Source organism: Oncorhynchus clarkii, chromosome 5 (genome assembly GCF_045791955.1).
Source record: "Oncorhynchus clarkii lewisi isolate Uvic-CL-2024 chromosome 5, UVic_Ocla_1.0, whole genome shotgun sequence".
Lineage (NCBI taxonomy): Eukaryota > Metazoa > Chordata > Actinopteri > Salmoniformes > Salmonidae > Oncorhynchus > Oncorhynchus clarkii.
The window spans coordinates 6,584,126-6,610,699 of NC_092151.1; the positions used below are offsets into that span (position 1 = coordinate 6,584,126).

At 41.8% G+C, this 26,574-nt stretch overlaps 2 protein-coding genes across 5 annotated transcripts in view; one reads left to right on the top strand and one right to left on the bottom strand.

The window, feature by feature from the left end:
- LOC139408274 (cyclin-I-like) overlaps positions 1–26,574 on the top strand; it is a 64,382-nt gene that overhangs the window by 15,931 nt on the left and 21,877 nt on the right. For 2 of the 4 annotated variants that reach the window (XM_071151977.1, XM_071151976.1), the window contains 2 exons: positions 22,548–22,710; positions 26,005–26,139. In XM_071151977.1, coding sequence (XP_071008078.1) covers positions 22,591–22,710; positions 26,005–26,139 — 255 coding nt within the window. In that variant the 5' untranslated portion in view covers positions 22,548–22,590. Of the gene's footprint in view, positions 1–16,648; positions 16,928–22,547; positions 22,711–26,004; positions 26,140–26,574 lie in introns of those variants that run through there. The other 2 variants (XM_071151975.1, XM_071151978.1) reach the window with 2 other exon arrangements.
- LOC139408275 (cyclin-G2-like) lies at positions 8,236–12,806 on the bottom strand. Its single transcript, XM_071151979.1, has 8 exons — positions 12,692–12,806; positions 11,781–11,921; positions 11,473–11,613; positions 11,022–11,272; positions 10,667–10,745; positions 10,471–10,569; positions 9,901–10,103; positions 8,236–9,276 (listed from the first exon to the last, which is right to left on the bottom strand). The coding sequence occupies exons 2-8, from the start codon at positions 11,883–11,885 to the stop codon at positions 9,174–9,176; spliced, it is 981 nt and encodes a 326-aa protein (XP_071008080.1). The 5' UTR covers positions 11,886–11,921; positions 12,692–12,806; the 3' UTR covers positions 8,236–9,173.

Here is a 26,574-nt window from a genome sequence, read left to right on the forward strand (position 1 = left end):
TCGTACTACTGTGACTGACCCTGTACAACAACACCTATCGTACTACTGTGACTGACCCTGTAAAACAACACCTATCGTACTACTGTGACTGACCCTGTACAACAACACCTATCGTACTACTGTGACTGACCCTGTACAACAACACCTATCGTACTACTGTGACCCTGACCCTGTAACAACAACACCTACTACTGTGACTGACCCTGACCCACCTATCGTACTACTGTGACTGACCCTGTAAAACAACACCTATCGTACTACTGTGACTGACCCTGTAAAACAACACCTATCGTACTACTGTGACTGACCCTGTAAAACAACACCTATCGTACTACTGTGACTGACCCTGTACAACAACACCTATCGTACTACTGACTGACCCTGACCCTGTACTGAACAACACCTATCGTACTACTGTCTGACTGACCCTGTAAAACAACACCTATCATACTACTATGGCTGACCCTGTAAAACAACACCTATCATACTACTATGGCTGACCCTGTAAAACAACACCTATCATACTACTGTGACTGACCCTGTACAACAACACCTATCGTACTACTGTGACTGACCCTGTAAAACAACACCTATCGTACTACTGTGACTGACCCTGTAAAACAACACCTATCGTACTACTGTGACTGACCCTGTAAAACAACACCTATCGTACTACTGTGACTGACCCTGTAAAACAACACCTATCGTACTACTGTGACTGACCCTGTACAACAACACCTATCGTACTACTGTGACTGACCCTGTACAACAACACCTATCGTACTACTGTGACTGACCCTGTAAAACAACACCTATCGTACTACTGTGACTGACCCTGTAAAACAACACCTATCGTACTACTGTGACTGACCCTGTACAACACCTATCGTACTACTGTGACTGACCCTGTAAAACAACACCTATCGTACTACTGTGACTGACCCTGTACAACACCTATCGTACTACTGTGACTGACCCTGTAAAACAACACCTATCGTGCTACTGTGACTGACCCTGTAAAACAACACCTATCGTACTACTGTGACTGACCCTGTAAAACAACACCTATCGTGCTACTGTGACTGACCCTGTACAACAACACCTATCATACTACTGTGACTGACCCTGTAAAACAACACCTATCGTGCTACTGTGACTGACCCTGTACAACAACACCTATCATGCTACTGTGACTGACCCTGTACAACACCTATCATACTACTGTGACTGACCCTGTACAACAACACCTATCGTACTACTGTGACTGACCCTGTAAAACAACACCTATCGTGCTACTGTGACTGACCCTGTACAACAACACCTATCATGCTACTGTGACTGACCCTGTACAACACCTATCATACTACTGTGACTGACCCTGTACAACAACACCTATCGTACTACTGTGACTGACCCTGTAAAACAACACCTATCGTACTACTGTGACTGACCCTGTACAACAACACCTATCGTACTACTGTGACTGACCCTGTACAACACCTATCATACTACTATGGCTGACCCTGTAAAACAACACCTATCATACTACTGTGACTGACCCTGTACAACACCTATCATACTACTATGGCTGACCCTGTAAAACAACACCTATCATACTACTGTGACTGACCCTGTAAAACAACACCTATCGTACTACTGTGACTGACCCTGTACAACACCTATCGTACTACTGTGACTGACCCTGTAAAACAACACCTATCGTACTACTGTGACTGACCCTGTAAAACAACACCTATCGTACTACTGTGACTGACCCTGTAAAACAACACCTATCGTACTACTGTGACTGACCCTGTAAAACAACACCTATCGTGCTACTGTGACTGACCCTGTACAACACCTATCATACTACTGTGACTGACCCTGTACAACAACACCTATCGTACTACTGTGACTGACCCTGTACAACAACACCTATCGTACTACTGTGACTGACCCTGTACAACAACACCTATCGTACTACTGTGACTGACCCTGTACAACACCTATCATACTACTATGGCTGACCCTGTAAAACAACACCTATCGTACTACTGTGACTGACCCTGTACAACAACACCTATCGTACTACTGTGACTGACCCTGTAAAACAACACCTATCGTACTACTGTGACTGACCCTGTACAACAACACCTATCGTACTACTGTGACTGACCCTGTACAACAACACCTATCGTACTACTGTGACTGACCCTGTACAACAACACCTATCGTACTACTATGACTGACCCTGTACAACAACACCTATCGTACTACTGTGACTGACCCTGTAAAACAACACCTATCACACTACTATGACTGACCCTGTACAACAACACCTATCATACTACTATGACTGACCCTGTACAACAACACCTATCGTACTACTGTGACTGACCCTGTAAAACACCACCTATCGTACTACTGTGACTGACCCTGTAAAACACCACCTATCGTACTACTGTGACTGACCCTGTACAACAACACCTATCGTACTACTGTGACTGACCCTGTACAACAACACCTATCGTACTACTGTGACTGACCCTGTAAAACAACACCTATCGTACTACTGTGACTGACCCTGTACAACACCTATCGTACTACTATGTCTGACCCTGTAAAACAACACCTATCACACTACTATGACTGACCCTGTAAAACAACACCTATCATACTACTATGGCTGACCCTGTAAAACAACACCTATCATACTACTATGGCTGACCCTGTAAAACAACACCTATCATACTACTATGACTGACCCTGTAAAACAACACCTATCGTACTACTGTGACTGACCCTGTAAAACAACACCTATCGTACTACTGTGACTGACCCTGTAAAACAACACCTATCGTACTACTGTGACTGACCCTGTACAACACCTATCATACTACTATGACTGACCCTGTAAAACAACACCTATCACACTACTATGTCTGACCCTGTACAACACCTATCATGCTACTGTGACTGACCCTGTACAACAACACCTATCATACTACTGTGACTGACCCTGTAAAACAACACCTATCGTACTACTGTGACTGACCCTGTACAACAACACCTATCGTACTACTGTGACTGACCCTGTAAAACAACACCTATCGTACTACTGTGACTGACCCTGTAAAACAACACCTATCGTACTACTGTGACTGACCCTGTAAAACAACACCTATCGTACTACTGTGACTGACCCTGTACAACAACACCTATCGTACTACTGTGACTGACCCTGTACAACAACACCTATCGTACTACTGTGACTGACCCTGTAAAACAACACCTATCGTACTACTGTGACTGACCCTGTAAAACAACACCTATCGTACTACTGTGACTGACCCTGTACAACAACACCTATCGTACTACTGTGACTGACCCTGTACAACACCTATCGTACTACTGTGACTGACCCTGTAAAACAACACCTATCGTACTACTGTGACTGACCCTGTACAACACCTATCGTACTACTGTGACTGACCCTGTAAAACAACACCTATCGTGCTACTGTGACTGACCCTGTAAAACAACACCTATCGTACTACTGTGACTGACCCTGTAAAACAACACCTATCGTGCTACTGTGACTGACCCTGTACAACAACACCTATCATACTACTGTGACTGACCCTGTAAAACAACACCTATCGTGCTACTGTGACTGACCCTGTACAACAACACCTATCATGCTACTGTGACTGACCCTGTACAACAACACCTATCGTACTACTGTGACTGACCCTGTACAACAACACCTATCGTACTACTGTGACTGACCCTGTAAAACAACACCTATCGTACTACTGTGACTGACCCTGTACAACAACACCTATCGTACTACTGTGACTGACCCTGTACAACACCTATCATACTACTATGGCTGACCCTGTAAAACAACACCTATCATACTACTGTGACTGACCCTGTACAACACCTATCATACTACTATGGCTGACCCTGTAAAACAACACCTATCATACTACTGTGACTGACCCTGTAAAACAACACCTATCGTACTACTGTGACTGACCCTGTACAACACCTATCGTACTACTGTGACTGACCCTGTAAAACAACACCTATCGTACTACTGTGACTGACCCTGTAAAACAACACCTATCGTACTACTGTGACTGACCCTGTACAACACCTATCGTACTACTGTGACTGACCCTGTAAAACAACACCTATCGTACTACTGTGACTGACCCTGTACAACACCTATCGTACTACTGTGACTGACCCTGTACAACAACACCTATCATACTACTATGACTGACCCTGTACAACAACACCTATCGTACTACTGTGACTGACCCTGTACAACAACACCTATCGTACTACTGTGACTGACCCTGTACAACAACACCTATCGTACTACTGTGACTGACCCTGTAAAACAACACCTATCGTACTACTGTGACTGACCCTGTAAAACAACACCTATCGTACTACTGTGACTGACCCTGTACAACACCTATCGTACTACTGTGACTGACCCTGTAAAACAACACCTATCGTACTACTGTGACTGACCCTGTACAACACCTATCGTACTACTGTGACTGACCCTGTAAAACAACACCTATCGTACTACTGTGACTGACCCTGTACAACACCTATCGTACTACTGTGACTGACCCTGTAAAACAACACCTATCGTGCTACTGTGACTGACCCTGTAAAACAACACCTATCGTACTACTGTGACTGACCCTGTACAACAACACCTATCGTACTACTGTGACTGACCCTGTACAACAACACCTATCGTACTACTGTGACTGACCCTGTACAACAACACCTATCGTACTACTGTGACTGACCCTGTACAACAACACCTATCGTACTACTGTGACTGACCCTGTAAAACAACACCTATCATACTACTGTGACTGACCCTGTAAAACAACACCTATCGTACTACTGTGACTGACCCTGTACAACAACACCTATCGTACTACTGTGACTGACCCTGTAAAACAACACCTATCGTACTACTGTGACTGACCCTGTACAACAACACCTATCGTACTACTGTGACTGACCCTGTACAACAACACATTACACTGCACCTCCAGTGTAGGTGACATGTTTTGGGAGATGTAACGGTCCATGGCTAAATCAACCATCAGTGAACTGTGTTTACATGTCCGGAGAAGGTACTTTAGTTTTAATTCTCATTTAGCACATTTAAAATCCTATTTTTAGTTATCTGTTCTAAAATTTAAGGGTTTTGGACTTTTAATGTACATTTCTTTTCTTTCTTTCTTACCCAGACTGCACTACAAATGTCCCAATTGGGGAAAAATGTAAGATCATTATTCAGCTGATCACTGCTTTACGCTCAGTGAGGAACGTTTTTCTACTTGCCGTGACTGATATGTGGTAGTCTTGCACAGCCTAGTTGAATGCACTGACGAAGTCTCTGTGGTAAAAAAAAGTGTCTGGTAAATGACCCAAATATATGAATTCAAACTTTTGATTTGAAGGTGGAGACAAACAGGCCGATACATCGATCAGGCAGTTTCACCAATCAGACGCGGACAGAGCACCTCTCTATCTCCGGTTGGTCGACAGAGACCGTTTGGCCACAAACGGCTACGACACCAAGTGGGATGCGCCGTCTGACCCGGGGACAGCGAGGGTTATCACACCTACACCACAGAAACAGACCAGGATCTCACAGCCCACTACACTTCATAGGAGTTCAGTTGTCGTAGCCCACTACACTACTGGGGAAGTTTGGTAGTTGTCTGTCCCAGCCCACTATACATCATAGGGAACTTAGTTTAGTAGTTCACAGCCCACTATACCAGCTGAGTAGTTTCCTCCCCCAGCCCACTACCAGCCCGGTAGGAGATGGCGCTGGTAGTTCACAACCCCCCCCCCAGAAGTTCCCAGCTAACTATACCCAACAAGCAGGCCAGTAGTTGCCTCTCCCAGCCCACTACACCTCCATAGGCCACTCAGTAGTAGTTCACAACCCCCCCCCCCCAGAAGTTCCCAGCTAACTATACCCAACAAGCAGGCCAGTAGTTGCCTCTCCCAGCCCACTACACCTCCATAGGCCACTCAGTAGTAGTTCACAACCCCCCCCCAGAAGTTCCCAGCTAACTATACCCAACAAGCAGGCCAGTAGTTGCCTCTCCCAGCCCACTACACCTCCATAGGCCACTCAGTAGTAGTTCACAACCCCCCCCCCCCCCCCAGAAGTTCCCAGCTAACTATACCCAACAAGCAGGCCAGCAGTTGCCTCTCCCAGCCCACTACACCTCCATAGGCCACTCAGTAGTAATTCACAACCCCCCCCCCCCCCCCCCAGAAGTTCCCAGCTAACTATACCCAACAAGCAGGCCAGTAGTTGCCTCTCCCAGCCCACTACACCTCCATAGGCCACTCAGTAGTAGTTCACAACCCCCCCCCCCCAGAAGTTCCCAGCTAACTATACCCAACAAGCAGGCCAGTAGTTGCCTCTCCCAGCCCACTACACCTCCATAGGCCACTCAGTAGTAGTTCACAACCCCCCCCCCAGAAGTTCCCAGCTAACTATACCCAACAAGCAGGCCAGTAGTTGCCTCTCCCAGCCCACTACACCTCCATAGGCCACTCAGTAGTAGTTCACAACCCCCCCCCCCCAGAAGTTCCCAGCTAACTATACCCAACAAGCAGGCCAGTAGTTGCCTCTCCCAGCCCACTACACCTCCATAGGCCACTCAGTAGTAGTTCACAACCCCCCCCCCCCCCCAGAAGTTCCCAGCTAACTATACCCAACAAGCAGGCCAGCAGTTGCCTCTCCCAGCCCACTACACCTCCATAGGCCACTCAGTAGTAATTCACAACCCCCCCCCCCCCCCCAGAAGTTCCCAGCTAACTATACCCAACAAGCAGGCCAGTAGTTGCCTCTCCCAGCCCACTACACCTCCATAGGCCACTCAGTAGTAGTTCACAACCCCCCCCCAGGAGTTCCCAGCTAACTATACCCAACAAGCAGGCCAGTAGTTGCCTCTCCCAGCCCACTACACCTCCATAGGCCACTCAGTAGTAGTTCACAACCCCCCCCCCCCCCCCAGAAGTTCCCAGCTAACTATACCCAACAAGCAGGCCAGTAGTTGCCTCTCCCAGCCCACTACACCTCCATAGGCCACTCAGTAGTAGTTCACAACCCCCCCCCCCCAGAAGTTCCCAGCTAACTATACCCAACAAGCAGGCCAGTAGTTGCCTCTCCCAGCCCACTACACCTCCATAGGCCACTCAGTAGTAGTTCACAACCCCCCCCCCCCCCCCCAGAAGTTCCCAGCTAACTATACCCAACAAGCAGGCCAGTAGTTGCCTCTCCCAGCCCACTACACCTCCATAGGCCACTCAGTAGTAGTTCACAACCCCCCCCCAGAAGTTCCCAGCTAACTATACCCAACAAGCAGGCCAGTAGTTGCCTCTCCCAGCCCACTACATTACACAAGCAGTTAACTAGTTCCAAACCCTACATCGTTAGTAGTCTATCGCCCTTGACAACTGAAGGTTTGGTCTCTAACCTCAGCGGTCATTTTGAGGACGGTGGTGGCAGCCTAGAAGAGGCCTTGGGATTATTTTGGGGGGGGGGGTCTCAGGAACCTGTGGAGGCTTCAATGACAGCAGCTATAGTCCTCTCAGCTCTCCTCCATCTCTGCCTCACAGAGGAGCTATCCTTCCTAATGTCCTCACAACCTAAACGGAAGAAGTCTGGCATGGGTCTCTGACCTCAGTATTGATGGATGCAGCCTCACCTCAAACGGTTCCTTTTCAAACCAGATGATGGATGAAACTATGGCAAGTTCCCTTTAGCTTTTGGTTTGAGTGAGTGATTTCATGTGGGGTTTTTTGTGCCAGGACTGATGTCTATTGGGAGATTTCTGGGATAGTCTAGAAATCAAGAGCTAGCTTCACTAAATTAATCTTATTTTTCATCTTGTGTTCAATATTGTTCTCTGAATGAAGCAGAATGATTTGGTTGACCAACTGAGGTCATGTGCCAGAACTGAAGTGTGAATTGGCTTCAGTTTCAAGAGGTTTCTTGGAAATTCTAAAGCATCGTTTTAATTTTGTCAAGAAATTGTATTGCCCCAGGGCGTCCTTTTTGCCAGTCACTGTTCATATAGACGAGGCCAATACAGGTGTAACCTAACTAAATCATAAACGTAATGTACTATTTCTGATGGGCAACATTAAGAGAAGACTAAATAGTGATTTCAAAATAGTATTTTAATGTTGTCATAGCTCACAGGCAAAAATACGTTTATCTACAAAGGTACTATTCACAATGCTTTTTTTTTGTACATTTTTTACAAATTTACATTTTTTAAAACGGTTTTGTACATTCATGACATCAAATACATTATCTTTCTCACATACATACAATCCAAATAATTTAAGAACCTACAGCCAACAAATTGGCACATTTGAAGTTTAACAAGATCATAGTCACACACACTAATAGAAATAAGAGAAACAGACTTTGGCTTTTACAGTTTAGCGCTAACTAGCCTGGCCACCAGTCAACACAACTCGTTATACAGAAACTGGCAAAAGTAAGTTTTTAACCAGGTTAATGCGAGACAAATCCAGCCACTTCAGAGAAGTGTTTTCACCAAATGGCACCTTATTTCCCTTTCTAGTGCACTACTTCTGACCAGGACACACAGGGCTCTGGTCAAAAGTAGTGCGCTATAGAGGGTGCCATTTGGGACAGATATATAGTGGCTGGAATGTGAGACAAATCCAAACATGCGCCACACTACAGAAATGTCATTTAGCTGCCTGTCTTCAGGATTGTGCAAACTCACATTTCTGTATGTTTTGTTGTTAGCTTAAAATACGCTGTATATTGATTGGTTTTCTGTAATAAGCCACACTGGTAGCCCCTATAGAAGGCTAACAAACATTTACTACGGTATATAGAGAAGCTATTTTCTGGTTCGTATTCACTATGAACAAAATAGACGGTCACAGGGAGGGACAAGCCTGAACGGGCCCAATGACCGCTTGTTTAACTGTTGTAAAACTTTTAGCTACGTTTTGAATTAAATGAGCATGACCCTGCATTAGAAAAGGTGGTTATGTAACCCAGGCACAGTGGCTCCCTCAAGAGGGCTTTGGTCTAGGAGGTATTTGTTGTGGGGTTTTTAGCAGAGGAAGTTTAGAGGGAAGTAAGGCCCCTCCGCGTCAGAGCCCAGTGAACTGCTCAGGCTCTCCTCCCCCGAACTCATGTCTTCACATGAGTCTTCACTGGAAAAACAAGAAGAAAAACAGTTAAAATTCACAATATTCCTTAGTTCGTCTTTTATCCTGTTTGCAGTTATCCAATGTAATTTCATCCTTTTTATTAATTGTTTGACTACAAGACCCATCCCAAGTCTTTTATGTGGAGCTTTAGCTGGTTGTGTAATGTTGTGGTCGAGCTGTTATGGGAACTATTGTTGCTAGGTGTAGGACATGACAGAAGTCACTTACAACACTCAGACATTAAGTATGTGGGTTAGTTAGTGATACGAGAGCAGGACGAGGATGGGCCTCTTCTGATAGGCTAACTGACGCAACCGGTTAGCCTATGACGTGGCTGATGGTATGGAACCCCCCCAATACCATACAAGTCATGGGAATAATATAACAACTGAAACCAGACGGTAGGAGTGGTCAACCTCTGAACAAAACACTGGAGAGGGTGGGGCTTAAAATGTGTGTGTGGCTGGAGATTTCCCTACTTCTGTTCTTCGGGGGATTTTCCATACTACTTCCCCGTTGTCGTATAGTAGACTTGTTTGACTGCCTTCTAACATAAATGTACATATGGTAGAATGTTTTTGATACGCATGTTTCTCTTTCTCTACAGACATATATTCCTGTGTATACCTTTCACCCTGATCCCAGCAGTCCTCGGGAATGGTTGGCAGTTCAGGGACGCTGTAGTAGCTGGTGTGAAGATTCTGAGCTGTCCTTCTCGACACGATCCAGACAAGCTTTTTATTGTTGGGTTTGCTACATTCGGGAGAAGAGTAGTCGGACATACACTTGGCCACTAGTCCCTTCCAGTGTAGCAGCTCAACGTCGGTGATCTGTAAAAGACGAGCAGGGCATCATAACATTGGACACCGGGTTACATAATAGACTGGGTCAGCAGAAACCTTTTTGGGATGGATCCCAGGCGTTGTAAAAGGATAGCGGCCGGGAACATGAGGCCGGGGAATGTGAAAGGGACTTTTAATGTCTTTCCATAACCGTGCCAGTTGTCATATGAAACCTTTTGGACTAGGGTTGTAGGGCATACAATATTCAGAGATGGTTCCAGGGGGAAAAATAGGTTTCTTTTGTGTACGAATTTGACAGTTAACACCGGGTTACTGCTGTTTTAAAACAAAGGATTACATCCATGCTATGTGATAAAGCTTCAAGGATGTTCTAACGAGTGTATAATGTGTTTACCTTGAGATGTCTTTGAACATGATGTGCTATTTCTAACATATCAACAGATTGCATGGCTTCGATCTCCTGAGTGAGGAGTGACAGGGCCAAGACTGACGGCTGGAAGAGAAGAAAAATGCATCAAATTAGACTGCAGCTGCCAAGAGGTCTCCTGAAACATGTAACATCTCATGGACTCTCTGGGGTAAATCGTTACTTTAGCTTTGGAGAACGCGATCCGGCAGAGACAGGCTTTGAGCTGGACCTCTAGTATGTCGAGATTCAGGGCCTCCTTCCTGTAAAGGTTAAATTACATATTAGAACCAATCAGGGTGTGAAAACAAGGTGTCAGGGCTCTGTTACATTAATTTAATTTGTTATGGTGGAATGGACGCCCATGTTACTTGATCATGTCCAGTGAGAATAGTTAGAACCATCGTCCTACTTCCAGTCAGGACTATAATAAGTACATGTCTAGTTGTCCAAGTTAATTATGTCACACTATTACAATCTTCCAAATGGGGTTGATTGCTCGGTGAATTGTAATATATTTTTTTATAATGGGTTCTTACAGGTCTGAGGTATGGGCGCTTGTGATTCCGTGGTATAGGTGCAAAAACGTTAAGGCTGTGATGGTTTTGAGTTGGAAGTTGAGTTTCTCTGAAACGATCTTCTCCATGCGAGTGAGGTCAGAGACCGTAAACTTGCACTGGCTGATACGAATAAGCTCATTGGTGGAAGACAAGTTACACTCCTCTTCGACTGCTTTGGCTGCGATGTGGAGGCAGCTGATGCCGACGCAAGCTAGATGTTTGGGTTGGACCTGAAGAGGGAGACGCACAAAAGCTTGGAATTAGTGGAAATGGGGACAGGCTATTATTACTCACAGCAATTCGTCTAAGGACATTATCTCTTTGTCATCAAAAGAAATGTAGAACACATGTCAACCTTATGTTGCTAATTAGCTGTAGAGTATGTTGAAATTACTAAAAAAATGTGCTCTTGATTGGGTTTTCATCTTACCTTCATCATGGCCAGGAATCGATCCAACAGGTTGACTGCCAGAACGAAAGTCTGTGTACTGTACCCAAAGAAACTAGTCAGGCTCCAGAGGTCCTCCACTTTGGTGTCCCTACATTTAGCTGATATTCCCCTGCTGTCATTCTGTAATTAATAAGATCAAGATAAAATATTATTTCCTTAGTATGCAACAGTAAGATTTTAGGCATTTACAGTGTATTAGTTTAAGGCGTTTATGGCCCAATTTGTTTTATGTTTAGGGATTCATAATGTGAACATTATTTATATTTAGCTACTGTACTGCAGACTACCTCTCCAGTCGATTCGATTAAGCGGAGTCCTGTTTCCTTCGGAAGATAATTCCTCTCCTGTTCAAAATTGGCTATCAACTCCCTCATAAGTTTCACAGTTTCCATGTCTGGACTCGGTTACAGCAATCTGAATGTCTTTCTCTGTAAAAAAAAAAACAAGACGGGGCGTGATGTTAGTAAATATTTGTCCGCCCTACATTTGTTCACCCGGTCAAGGTTTGCCTCAGCTGGGATTCGGTGTCAGATTTCTTAGGTTAACGCCTACTTAATCAGAACACAAAACGAATCTAATTGTGGATTTCTCAGTGTAAAATCGTAAACATGATCACAAATTTCGTGAGATACTCAAGACATTTACATCAAAAACAAGCTTGAATCCATTAGCTGTGCTTCAAATCGTCGACGGGAAGGGGCTCGGAGTCTTGTTCTTTCTTGCCTAGGAAGCAGTGCCTTAGCTGGCAATAGTTGCGATGTTTTTTCATTGAACTTGACGTTAACTCCACATCAAATGTGTCTGATTTTAAAAACGGTTTGACTACCAGGCTGGGGATTTAAAAGCCAATTTGTTTGAGTAAAAAAAATAATGGTTGAGCGAAGAGCTGTGCGAGTCAACGTTAGACGATAAATAAAGACACGATACTGTAACGTTAACTTGCAAACGGTAAATAAAAATTAGTCGAAGTAAGATGCCAATTTCCTCGATGAGCATGAAAGGCAAGACCAAACAGATTAGTATAGTTTTAAAATCATAAGCTTGATATAAAAAATGTTACGTTAATCCTCCAGGAAGCTATTTATTTTTTTACTGTAATGGATAATAAAATACATTCTACAACACCCAGTAATATTCACAATTACTTCCATTTATTCAATTTCCTTTCATCTGCAATGTGAAAACTGTATAGAATTACCTGTAATGTTAGTTATATCGACATTTTCTACGGTCGTAACCTCTTCTGTTTGTTCCTCTTTACTGTCTCTAGTCTTTCTTTTTGTTGTTGAGAGTTTCCGCACCCAGAAACTGACGTCAATGCCACGGTAGCCAATCACGTACGGTATCCATCTTGGCTTGATTTATCGAGAAAGGTCTGCCTTCTTTTGTGGCTTTACTACTATAAAGTATTGATTTTAATTATTCAATTCAAGAGTTGATAGTCCTACACAAATCAATGCTGTATTATTTAACGTTTTGTTAAACGTTTCTTATGGTTTAAAAAAAAAAAAGAGTTTAGTATGCTGTGTTCTAGACCAGCTCGATACTGACAATTCCACGGGCCAATCATCTTTCTCATTCTTTTGCCCGTTCAAATAGTCCGCCCAAAATTCTTCAGTTCTATTGGATGCCTGGACAAACCCTTTTACTGACGAGTGATTTGAAATAATTAACTCAGATTGTCAACGGAGTATTTAGACATTGGTTCAGCGCTGACTAGGGGAATTTATCAGAATACTGTTATAGTCAAGACAATTTTTTATTTATTTCATTTTATTTATTTTTTTCATGTAAGTTAGTTGAGAACAAGTTATCTTTTACAACTGCGACCTGGCCAAGATAAATTGGAAATGTATTTCTGTTCCTGCACATCACACAATAACCTGGTTTTATAAATCAAATTCAATCATTCAAGGGAAAGAGGAATACATGCATTAGCAGTAAATCATTTTCCAGCTTTATGATTATTGTCATGAAGAAAGCACCAGTACACCATGTATTTTATTTGGCGGAAACCTAGTCAGTTGTACAACTGAAATGTGCCTTACACATTTAACCCAACCCCTCTGAATCGGGGGGGGGGGGGGGGCTGCATTAATCGACATCCATGTCTTCGGTATCTGTGGGAACTGCCTTTCTCTGGGGCAGAATTACATTTTATTTTTTTCCTTGTCACCTCTGGGATTTGATTCAGCAACCTTTCGGTAACGCTCTAACCACTAGACTTCCTGCAGGCCACAATCTGTGTCTGTGTCCTATCCATAGAATTATCACAGTGGTTTATTTATACAAATATTTGTCATCAGTCGTTGTGGCTGGCCAAGGGTAAACTAAACATATTACATAACATATTATGGTAGGATTCATTCCCAATAGAAAACTATTCCTACCACACAGAATACAATGGGGGGGGGGGGAACAAATGTGATGTCATAACTGAAATCTATCATGTAACATATATGTTACATATAAGTAACCATAATATATCAGTAAAGTAGAAAATGTATCCCAAATATTGATACAATATTAATTTTCAACACTAGCTGTATGAGGGTGGGCGGGTCAAGATCTGTTTCTTGCTTTGCTCTTAGGATCTGGGCACCATTTTTAAAGGAGGTATGTCTGGGGTAGCGGTTGTTGTAGAGGTGAAGCAATTGAAGTTTAAGATTCCTGGTGTTTGTGACGCCCGCCGTTTGGCACGATGCAGACCCGGCGGTGAAACTTCAGTCACTAACAGGCCTTTTTAAGTCGGTCTTTACCTAACAAATTCATGTTAGTTATCCTGTTAGAGCAGCTTTTGTGCCAAATCCACTGCAGTGTTTCAGGTGCCACATTTTATGGTCATATTGCAGCAGTGTGTAGGAGGGAGATTTGAAGATGTGGGAATTGTGCAGGAGGGCAATGGGACATAGTTTCGGAGGATAAAGTTGTTTGTCAACTGTTTGTCACCATGTTGCTGGTGATCGGAACTGTCCTGTGCGAGAGACGCAGGTTGAGGTGGCTAGAGTCAGAGTAGTGCAGAAGGCGTCGTATGCTGGGGCAGTGAAGAAAGTAGAGGAGGATGGGTCAAGGGTGAGGGATCCATGTGAGTAGTAGATCTGTGTCATCACAGATGGATAGGCCAACGAGTGATATGCTTCAGTGAGGTTGGCTTCTTAGCATTCATAGCAATGGTTATCAACTGTAACGCAGAAATGTAACATAAGTCACATAAAATAGATGTGGTGGCAGCTGCAGAGAATTATATATATTTTTATTTAACTAGGCAAGTCAGTTAAGAACAAATTCACGTTTTCAATGGCGGCCTACCCCGGCCAAACCCTAATCCGGACGACGCTGGGCCAATTGTGCTCCGCCCTATGGGACTCCCAATCACGGCCGGATGTGATACAGCCTGGAATCCAACCAGGGTCTGTAGTGACGCCTCTAGCACTGAGATGCAGTGCCTTAGACCACTGCGCCACTTGAGGGGCCCTCTGGAGTATACGAGATTTGACTTCAGAAGAGTTATACAGCTTTATTTATATAGCACTTTTTTTATAGGGTGTATTGAATGGTGGTGTCCCGTCCTCCCAGGCCATTGGCATAGTGGGTTTTTAATGAGTTTTTTTTAAATATATTTTTTTGTATTAGTTATTTGTTTTTAGTTTTTCCCCATTTTCTCATTTTGTATCACAAAATATAATGGATATATATATTATAATCCAGTTGCCTCCTGCCAGAAAAAGAAGAGCAGGCGACAGGCTGGAAGCGAATTGAAATGGAAAAGCGTTGCGTAGCTATTGAAAAGGTAAAGCGTTGCGTAGCTATTGAAATGGTAAAGCGTTGCGTAGCTATTGAAATGGTAAAGCGTTGCGTAGCTATTGAAATGGTAAAGCGTTGCGTAGCTATTGAAATGGTAAAGCGTTGCGTAGCTATTGAAATGGTAAAGCGTTGCGTAGCTATTGAAATGGTAAAGCGTTGCGTAGCTATTGAAAAGGTAAAGCGTTGCGTAGCTATTGAAATGGTAAAGCGTTGCGTAGCTATTGAAAAGGTAAAGGTGAAGCAGCTGCTTTAGTGGGGTGCACTGTAGAGTGCTACGTCACAAGGGGTTCGTGCTGATTGTACGGAGATTGTGACAGACGGTTAAATTCGCGTCCCTTGAAAAGGCAAGAACCAAGATGTATGTCCGGAGAAGTGCAGTATTATCATAAGGAGACTTACACTTGGAATACGGAGGAGGAATATAGGGGGAAAAGAGAGGCAGAGGAGGTCTTAGAGAGGGGGAGGAAGAGGGTGAGCTTGAATCGGTTAAAAAATGGGGCATAAAAGAGATGGTTTGTTAAAGAAGAATGGTAGAAAATGTAAGCAGAGTGAGTTGAAAATAGGAGGAGAAATGAAAATGAATGAGGGCGAAGTATCGGAGATGGTAGGTGTGGTGAAGCTCTCGGAGCCCGAGGCACTGAGGGTCAGGATAAAGATGAGTCTGTGACAGTTGGAGTGAAGTTTTTGGAAAAAGTGGACCCTTGCCTTTTGGCTGATCCATTTGTGGTTTCAGGGTGGGTGAAAACAGAGTTGGGTACTGTGGAATCGGTGAGGGTTACCAGAAGTGGTCTTGTGATACTTGTTTGTGGGGCTGGGGATCAGAAATGTTCCTTGCGAGAGAGGCAGGTTCAGGTTTCCAGGGTTAGAGGAGTACAGAAGTTGTCATATGCTGAGGCAGTGAAGAAAGTAGAGGAAGATGGGTCAAGTGGGAGGTGTCCTGAGAGGAGTGGTGTGAGTAGTAGATCTGTACCTGTACAGATGGATAGGCCAACAAGTGATATATTGGATTTTTGGCATTTATGTCAATGGTTATCAACTGTACTGCAGGGATGGAATGTATATCGCAGAAAATAGAGGTTGTGGTGGCAGCTGAAGAGAGGAATTTGGGTGTGCGAGACTTGACGTAAGAAGCATTACGTGGTGTCGCATCCTTTCAGGCTGTGGGCCTGAAAGTAGGACTAAATTGATTTAAATACTGGTGTATTTATTTATTTACTTATGTATTATTTTGTGTGAGTGTAGTGTTAGATGGTAGGGTATTTTGTTTTATTTATTTACCTATTCTATCAATTCCAGTCTAGTAGGTGGCGGTAATGCAACATTTATTGGATGCCAACCGCTTTTTAACCTCATCGAAGAAGAAGCAGGCTCGTGAGTGGAGGGGGCGATTTCCCTTTCTCAAGAGTCCACAGTCCTTTTCGGATGTGTTAGACCTATGTCTATTCCGTTCAATTTTTTTTATTATATACATTTCATTTGGAAGACCCCCAATTTCTCCCCGAAATAAAACACAACATGGAATCGAAGATGGAGTAACTCAAGACTCTATTTACCTCTCTTGTTTTACCTCAATTTAATGGACCGGATGATTTCCAAGTCAAACTGTGATTCCCACAGCTTTGCAGGGGAGGTAAGCTAATCATAGCTAGCTAACTAGCATAAAATAGTTGTGTGTGTGTGTATATAAAATAGCTAGCTCTTTCTAGCCATAATTTCCATGTATTCACTAAAACGATATATGGGATAATGGACGTTGCCAATTATTGAAACGTTGTTTTATTAGCTAGCTAACGTTTACAATCGACTAGTGTTCGTTACTGTTCTCGTTAGGTCGGTAGCTTGCTAACTAGCTAATACGTCAGCTACTGTAACTGGCTTACAAACGTTAGCATAACTAGCTAGTGTAATCGAGTTGATGTTGTGCACCGTAATATTAGCCTAGATGGTCATTCGTCTTACTATACGGGTGAAAGATTGTTAGATATGTCAGTTTACTAGTTATATAGAAAACAAACTAACGCTTCTGGCATGCTAAATTCTCGAGACGAGATAATGCCTCATCACTGTTGTCACTAAAGATGAGTATTTCACTATTTCGGACAATGAATAGCCAAGGTTAAGTTGGTTTTATATTCGGACATTCAACAGACATTGGCCGAAATCCATTTTAAAATGGTAAAAAATCAATAACTAATGAATTGATTGTTACAGAAACATAAAAATAGATATGGTTTATTCTATAAATGTGTAGCATACTTTAACCTTTAAAAAAAAATCAGATCTGATGGAAATACATAACATTTTTGAAATGCAATTTTAAAGCTGTATAAATCAATAACTAATTCACTGTCAAAGAAACATCAAACTAGGTGTGATTTATTCTATAAATGTCTAGCATACTTTTACAACCTTTAGTTTTGAGGAAAAATTCCAGTTTTGATTTGATCGAGGGCATGTAGTCCATCTAGAAGGCGTGTGGTCAAAGTTCTAATGAGTCTGTTATAACCTATTAGAAGGGGCCCGGCAGAAAATTCTGCATTTTCAGTCATATTAAATTAGAATATAGGAAAAAACTACGTGATGAAGGGGTCAGGCTTGACTAACAAAGAAGACGGGTGGATGGATCAAGAGGACCAAGACAACCAAGAGGATCAACATGGACATTTCACAGTGGGTATATATATATATATATATATATATATCCCCCCACTAATATATATCTTATTAGCATGGGTATTGAAAGATACCAGAGGGTGGATAACAGGTTGTGGGAAGGGGGCATAGCACAGACTGAGAGAACACTGTAGTATGCAACTGTGAGGGAAAGATTTTTATCTTTGAAGCACTACCTTGCACTACTATGTGTTCCACAAAGCGTCTTTAAATGTGTCAACTAAGCATTAAAAATGTGGGGTTTTTTTTTCTGCCAGTCTTCAGTGCGAAGCTAGACTGCACAATGTGTGCTTTTGCATCATCCAGAGAAATGGTCATCTGACCAACTGGGTTTGTCTTTGTGTACCATAACAGTAGCCTATGAAAACTCATGTCGTTTCATCCTTCCATGACTTTTAGAAGTAGAAAACTTTGTCTTGAAACTTTTTTGTAATTGGGTTTATCCTTGTTCTAATGCTCTATCGTTATTCTATTTGATGAGAGATACGAGATACATACTGAAATACAGAAATTGTGTATCTGGCACAAGTGACGATTAAACTGATTTGAATTTCAAAGACTGACGACATTGCAATGTTGTAATATCAAACATTAATGTGTGATAAATGTTTTTTTATCAACGCATATGTTTTTTTTTTGTGCAAATGTATGCCTTTTTATTACTACACAATTTATATTGCCTGAATACTCAATGATGATTAACACCTCAGTTATGTGTGCTTCTGTCAGGGTTGTGGTCAAATGCATGTCCTTTAAAGTCAATTTAGCGATTTGAGCAAAAAATCCAATTCAATTTTAAAATGTCTCCTACTTGCAAAAGCATGTAACAGAATTTGGGTATTCCAGAACTGTAATTTACATGTAAATAAACCATAAACCTTTTTTTTTTACATTTTAAATACTGCAGATAAAATGCTCTTGTGTGCCAGAGGTGGTACCATTCAGCTTGTCAGGGAATGACACGGAAGGACTTCAACGAAGCCAAAATAGAAAATGATTGGAAGGGGCCTCTCTGCTGTTAAGTTAGAGACTTATAAATAAATGACTGTTGTGCCTTGTAACTGCTTTAAAATGTGGAAGTGCTGCACAAAAAATGCAAACGTTGATTTGGCATACAATTTAAGATCGTAAACATTGTGCAACTTTATGTAAACACTGTCTTACTTAATTTCAAGTGCAATTTGTTGTATATTAACATTTCTTTAAAGTTATGGCAAATAAATGCATTTTCACTTTTTTTCTGAGACAATCAGTGAAAACGTTATTGATTTTATATAGCTTTAAATGGCATTTTATAGATGTTGTATTTCTATCAAGTCAAAACCGTAATTTTTTCCCAAAAAACAGGTGTAAAAGTATGCTCAACATTTATAGAATAAATCATACCTAGTTTGATGTTTCTGTGACAAACGGTGAATTAGTTATTTATTTTTTCTTTATTTAACCAGGCAAGTCAGTTAAGAACAAATTCTTATTTTCAATGACGGCCTAGGAACAGTGGGTTAACTGCCTGTTCAGGGGCAGAACGACAGATTTGTACCTTGTCAGCTCGGGGGTTTTGAACTTGCAACCTTCCGGTTACTAGTCCAACGCTCTAACCACTAGGCTACCTGCCGCCTCTACACTCTAACCACTAGGCTACCCTGCCGCTGTCCATTTGATTTATATATATTTCTAACAAGTCAAAAGTTGAATTTTTCCTCAAAACAAAGGTTCTACAAGTATGCTAGACATTTATAGAATAAACCAAATCTAGTTTTGTTTCTGTGACAACCAATTCGTTTTTAAAAATTTTTTTTTTTACAATTTTAAATGGGTTTTGATGAATGTCTGTTGAATGTGTGAATATAAATCCGACTTTACCTCGATCAATGAATGAGCGTATTTTGGTGGTGAGCAGCGTCAGTAAATCAGGTGACCAAACGTCCGCAAAGCGCAGTGCTCTACGCATAACGTTTTACAAGGAACATGTGAGCGCGTCTTTTGGTTGGGAAAAAAATAAATAACGTAGAAGCACACGAATTAGAGCACAATGGGTGGGAAAAAATATGACGTAACAATCTGTTTTCTTTGTATTATAATGGTTTGAGCATGACGATCATGAATCTGCTCTGTGTATTCTCCATGCCATTCAGAGGCTGCAGTATCGTGATCTGTAATCATCGTCACAACATATTTTGGCAGATATGCGATTTAAAATGGTGTAGGTACAATGTGTACAATTACCAATGTGTTGTGTTAAACACTAGCGTGAGCAACAATTCGTTGAATCTTAGGTTAGCCTTCAAAATAAAAAATAAAAATCCCCCATTTGAAACTGATGCAAACAGAAAAATTGTAGAATTGTACCACACTTGGACTGATGATGCTAAACAAGGTTGAAGTGTGATATATAAATTAAACAAAATACTTTTGTTAATTTGACACAAAAGTAAAGATGTGTAGATGTACAGACTTCAGGATTGCATTGGGGTCATGCTTATATCACAATGAAGGGCCTTACCTATGCATCTTGGTTCTATTAAATGGGGTATAGCAGCCTACTCAGTGACACTCCCAGAACACAACCCTGAAGAGTTTTCACAAATCGTAATGTCGTAGCGCTGATTGCTGGACTCAGAAACCACTGTTAAATTACCAACAATAAGCTCACCAGTCAACCTACTGTATGAGTATTGCAGGGCTGACTCTTAAATAGTCGACTAGATGATTGTTTGGTCGTTATGCTGTTGGTCAACCAATATTTTTTTTGGGGGGGTTGAATATTAGCGGGGAAAAAATTGTTTTAAGGCACACGAGATAGACACCTGTCTTATTGGCCCCCATCTCAGTGATCTAATCCATTGCGGAGGCCGTAGGGACGGCACAGTCCAAGAAGAATGGGGTTAGAGAGTTGGACTAGTAACCGGAAGGTTGCAAGTTAAAATCCCAGAGCTGACGAGGAACAAATTTGTTGTTCTGCCCCTGAACAGGCAGTTAACCCACTGTTCTTTGAAAATAAGAATTTGTTCTTAACTGACTTTCCTAGTTAAATAAAGGTAAAAAATATATATATAAAAAATACATAATTCACTTCTCTCTCCAGAATGTGTTCTCTCCTGGCAATCTGTGCACATTCATTGTTTCGTAACTTAATTGTTTGCGTTTTGATTTGTTAGTGTCTTATCAATTCTCCATGACATACAGTAGTTAATTCCTATAATTTCTAATCTGTAATGTTTGTTTGGTTACGGTAATGGCTGGTAATATATTCAATACATTATTATTCCAGTCTTTTACCGTTTACCGCAACCTACACTACACTAGTGAGAAACACGTTTTGGGTTTATTTCGTTCCATTTTATGAGTTTTGTCAGTTTAGTCGTCGTCTTGTGTTTGGAGCGCTCCTGTCAGTGTTGAGTAAGGATGCACACCTGAATACGCATAGAAATAGAGGCTACTTTGCCTGCATGCAATTGTAGGTATATAAATGTGCCCATTTGGGGATCTGATAGTATTTCTGATTGTCTTAACGCAGCACCACTAATGAGCCGTGGAGCTTCTCAAAGGGAACATTTGCTTCACCTCGAACAACGAGTAAATAACGTCTGTTTTTACATTAATTTGCTAATGATAATAGTTCTTCAATGTATTTTGAAAATCAACATCTTTCCAGGTCTCTTCCTTTTTAATAACCACTCGGCGTGCAAGGGATACATGTCCTGCTCTGATCCAATGGAAATGTCATTAAAATAGACCTATCTGATTACTTCTGATCCCCTTAAACTCTGACTGGCCAAGAATATTTGATTCAATGTTGCAAATGTGTTAGTGCCTGCTTTTGGCCAGACTCAAGTTAATAGTTGTTACAGTGTTTCAAGTTCTTTGCAGACAGGCCATGCTTAGCCAATGTGATTTATAATATATTTATTTTTATCAGAATATTTTCTACCTGCATGCTGCAATATTTTTTGTTTGCCTATATAGGCTATTTGTACATAGTTGCAATGGGCTCCCGATTGGCACAGCGGTCTAAGGCACTGCATCTCGGTGCAAGACGCGTCACTACAGTCCCGGGTTTGTATGACATCCGGCTGTGATTGAGAGTCCAGTAGGGCTGCGTACAATAATAATTTCTTAACTGACTTGACAAGTTTAAAATAAGAGGTTACATTTAAAAAAAAATAAAAAAAATTAAAAAAAAGTAATTGGCAATACTTGTTAAGTTTATCATTTAGATAGAATTTTGATTAACCACATGATAATAAATTTGAAATACGAAGATGTTATTAGAAATTAAATTAAACTGTTCTACGAAAAATGTACATATGAAAACAATAACTGGAAACCAGATCGGTAGGAAATGGTAAGATACATTTGCATTCTGCATGAGAAAAGTTGCAGACTCCTCCTGTATGTGTGATACTACTTGTTTTGTCCTACTCAATGCATATTTGTAAAAAGCCCCTTTTCCACTAAACTGGAGGGTAGTCCTGTCAGATTAAAATAGTCAATAAAGAACTCCCAGACACAACTGTTACTCCACTGGCTGATGATAAAACACGTTCTCTTCTGTGTGTTTGGCTGCCATTTTACAGGTAGCTGTATCCAGTGAGGAGGGAGGCGTATCCAAGGGTGAATATGAAGTTTGCCGAACCCTTGGAAAGCCAGAGGCTGTCTTTTCTTTTGGAAAAGGCCGCCTCTAGGGAAGCCCTGATGTGGAAGGTGTACGTGCCCAAAAAGCCATCTCCCGGCAGTCAGGTGAGTCCCACAACACATAACAACATACTGTTGTCAATATGAAAGAGAAAGCAGCAGGTTGTCGAAATTGCTGTGTTGGTCAATTGCACCCAAAGTCCAACTGAAATTTGGCTTCCACTTTTAACCCAACCCCTTCGAAAGACACGCATACATACAGGTATTTTATTTGTGCTGACTTGCCTCTAACCGCTAGGCTAACTGCTGCCAATGTTAGACCATGGAGGTGGTGAAATTGTTAGGTTATTTCCTTGGTACAGCTATCTATATCACCTGAGGTCAGAGTTATGGGGAGAATGCATTTGCTTTCATTTGTGAGTGCAAAGGGGCATTGACTAAAGCACCTGCTGTGGCAGAGGTTCATGCTTTCACTTCTCCCCTAGTTATTAGTCCAACGAACAGACATGGTCTGTTTCTAAAACCTCCTCAGTTAAGATAAGCTGTTAGTGCCAATGCCACCAGAGCCTGACATTGAGTCTTTTCCAACATAGAGGACTCTGACCTTCCTCATCTGGCCTCTACAGTAACAGGCCTTGCCTGTCCCAAATAACGGAGTGCAGTAACGGGCCTTGCCTGTCCCAAAAACGGAGTGCCGTAACGGACTCACCCTGTCCCAAAATGGAGTGTAGTAACGGGCCTTGCCTGTCCCAATAACGGAGTGCAGTAACGGGTCTTGCCTGTCCCAATAACGGAGTGCAGTAAAGTCAATTCAAGCATGTCAAGACAATAACAGGGGGTCCTGGTAGATTCGTTGTTTTGCTCGCTGACTAGTAATTTCACAATGATGCAAGAGTCACTTTAACAAGGCGACATAATGGTGAGAAATGGCCCGGTGCCTTTAGGGCAAGGCTAGTTCAGGTCACTTTAAAGCAAATTCTTGATTGTGTCCCAATTGGTATCCTTTTTCCCCTAGTGCACTTGGGCTCTGGTCTAAAGTAGTGCACTATATAGGGAGTAGGGTGCCATTTGGGACTCAACCATGTCTGTTGAGGCTAAAGACTTCCAGTGAGAGCAGTGCTGGTTAGACCAGTATCATATTACAGGTAAAGGCGTCCTCATGCTTCCCATCCGAAACAGTTCGTGTCATATATTGACAACATTTTGTGACATTTTTGTACGTTTTCGTCTTCTGCAAGTTTTTGGGGTGGGGGGTTCAGCTATTTTGTGCACACAGCATTTGAGGCAAGTCGAAGTTTGGTCGCCAAATCTACGCCTCTTAGTCGGTGATTGGTCAACAGTAGGGATTCTTCAATGAAGTGTTTGTTGTCATTCGACAAGAGACGACTCGTTGTCGTGTACATTCTTTCACTTGAGAAATTCTGCACCAAACATCTTAGGGCGTCATTGTAAATAAGAATGTGTTCTTTAACTGCCTTGCCTAGTTAAATAAAGCTTAAACAAAATAATAATAATATGGATAGTTACAGTTCATATGAGGAAATCAGTCAATTAAAATCAATTCATGAGGCCCTAATCTACGGATTTCACATGACTGGGAATACAGATATGCATCGGTTGGTCAAAGATACCGTTTTTAAAAAAAAAAATAGGTCTCACAATGGGCCTCAGGATGTCATCTTGGTATCTGTGCATTCAAAGCCCTGATGTGGAAGGTGTACATGCCCAAAAAGCCATCTCCCGGCAGTCAGCTGAGTCCCACAACACATAACAACATACTGTTGTCAATATGAAAAGAGAAAGCAGCAGGTCATTGAAATTGCTGTGTTGGTCAATTGCACCCAAGGTCCAACTTCAAATTTGGCTTCCACTTTTAACCCAACCCCTTCGAAAGACACGCATACATACAGGTATTTTATTTGTGCTGACTTGCCTCTAACCGCTAGGCTAACTGCTGCCAATGTTAGACCATGGAGGTGATCAAATTGTTAGGTTATTTCCTTGGTAGAGCTATCTACACTGCTCAAAAAAATAAAGGGAACACTTAAACAACACAATGTAACTCCAAGTACATACCATATACCATAACCCCACCACCACCATGGGGCACTCTGTTCACAATGTTGACATTTTCACAACGCCTTACATGTGCTCTGCGGTTGTGTGGCTGGTTGGACTTACTGCCAATTTCTCTAAAACAACGTTGGAGGCCTATGGTAGAAATTAACATTCAATTCTCTGGCAACAGTTCTCGTAGACATTCCTGCAGACAGCATGCCAATTGCACGCTCCCTCAACTTGAGATCTGTGGCAGTGTTGTGACAAAATGGCACATTTCGGTGGCCTTTTATTTTCCCCGGCACAAGGTGCACCTGTGTAATGAGCATGCTGTTCATCAGCTTCTTGATATATTGGCAAAGGAGAAATGCTCGCTAACAGGTATATAAACATATTTGTGCCCAAAATTTGAGAGTAAAAAGCTTTTTGTGCGTATGGAAAATTATGTTATTTCAGCTCATGAAACATGGGACCAACACTTTACATGTTGCCTTCATATATTTTTTTCAGTGTAGATATAAAATTGTGCAACTAAGACCTATGATTTTGGCAATGATGCCCTTTATCTACGTCCCAAGAGTCAAATTAATTTGTGGATACCATTTTTATATCCCTGTTTTATATCCCTGCGAGCAGTTTGAAGGAAGTTGCTAACTAGCGCTACCGCAATTGCTAACTAGCGCTACCGCAATGACTGGAAGACTATGGGTATCTTCTAGCATGCTAGCAGAATTCTAGCAGATACCTATAGGCGTGCAATCAGGGCATAGAGACATACAAATGGTATCCACAAATTAATCTGACTCTGGTGAAGTAAATATAGGGCCAAAATCCAGAAGTATCCCTTTTAAGGGATTATGCAAGGCACACACGTTCACTTCTCCTAGCAGCATACCGAAGCTAGAATACAGGCTCCTTAAGCAGGTCGGTTCAGAAGGTCAGTTGTGTCATGGTCTTAACATTCTCGTTTACTTTGTTGTCAAGGGACCAACATACTTTTAACAGATGTTAGCAGCATTTCTTTCTTTCATTGACATTCATGTGCTTTTTCTCAAATTATATATTGGTCCTGTAGTTTAATCAAGCCTATGATTTTGACTTTGGTTGAGACTTTTGTAAGTTTTGAGACTTTTGTAAGTTATTTCAGTGAGGTTTTAATAATTTTTATAAAAAAATTTTCAGGTAATTTTCTCTGAATGTGAAGCACTGTTTACTGACGCTCATGCTATGTCTCCTCAGCAACCAACCTGTGACGTGTCCTGTGATTTAATTTTTTTTATTTTTATTTTTTTTTTTAAATAAAAAAAAATTAACTGACCCCTCTGCTTCTGTTGTTCCCAGGATACAGACATCTCCCCTGCCCAGCGTGATGAGGCTGTGTGCTGGCTTATTAACCTCCACAATGACACCAAGCTATATCCAGAGACCCTCTCCCTAGCCATCAGTATTTTGGACAGGTTTTTAGGCACTATAAAGGTAAGGTACCCTGCGGGTTTTTAATGTTATCTAGATGAAATACTGAAACCTTTTTTCATAAGTAACTGTCACGAGAATGTTCAATCCCATTGATAATAACTATCAATAAAATAGCTTTGACCAATCCCCGAGGTTTGTAAGACCATGGGTGTAATAATAATTAGACAAAGACTCCGTTTGTGCAAAAGATTAGTACCGTTTATTCAGAGAACATTCTAAAGTCCATTATACAAAGTCATCCATTTTATAGCTACGCACATACTTCCACACAAACAGTAGATATCCTAATCACATACTTCCACACAAACAGTAGGTATCCTAATCACATACTTCCACACAAACAGTAGGTATCCTAATCACATACTTCCACACAAACAGTAGGTATCCTAATCACATACTTCCACACAAACAGTAGGTATCCTAATCACATACTTC

What these genes read in the sequence shown, in the direction of transcription:
- LOC139408275 (XM_071151979.1), bottom strand. Translation starts at nt 11,885, where the DNA reads ATGGAAACTGTGAAACTTATGAGGGAGTTGATAGCCAATTTTGAACAG. An exon ending in TCGCGTTCTCCAAAGCTAAA is followed by an intron (nt 10,570 to 10,666) that starts GTAACGATTTAC and finishes CTTCTCTTCCAG; the next exon opens with CCGTCAGTCTTGGCCCTGTC. An exon ending in ATGTTCAAAGACATCTCAAG is followed by an intron (nt 10,104 to 10,470) that starts GTAAACACATTA and finishes CGTCTTTTACAG; the next exon opens with ATCACCGACGTTGAGCTGCT.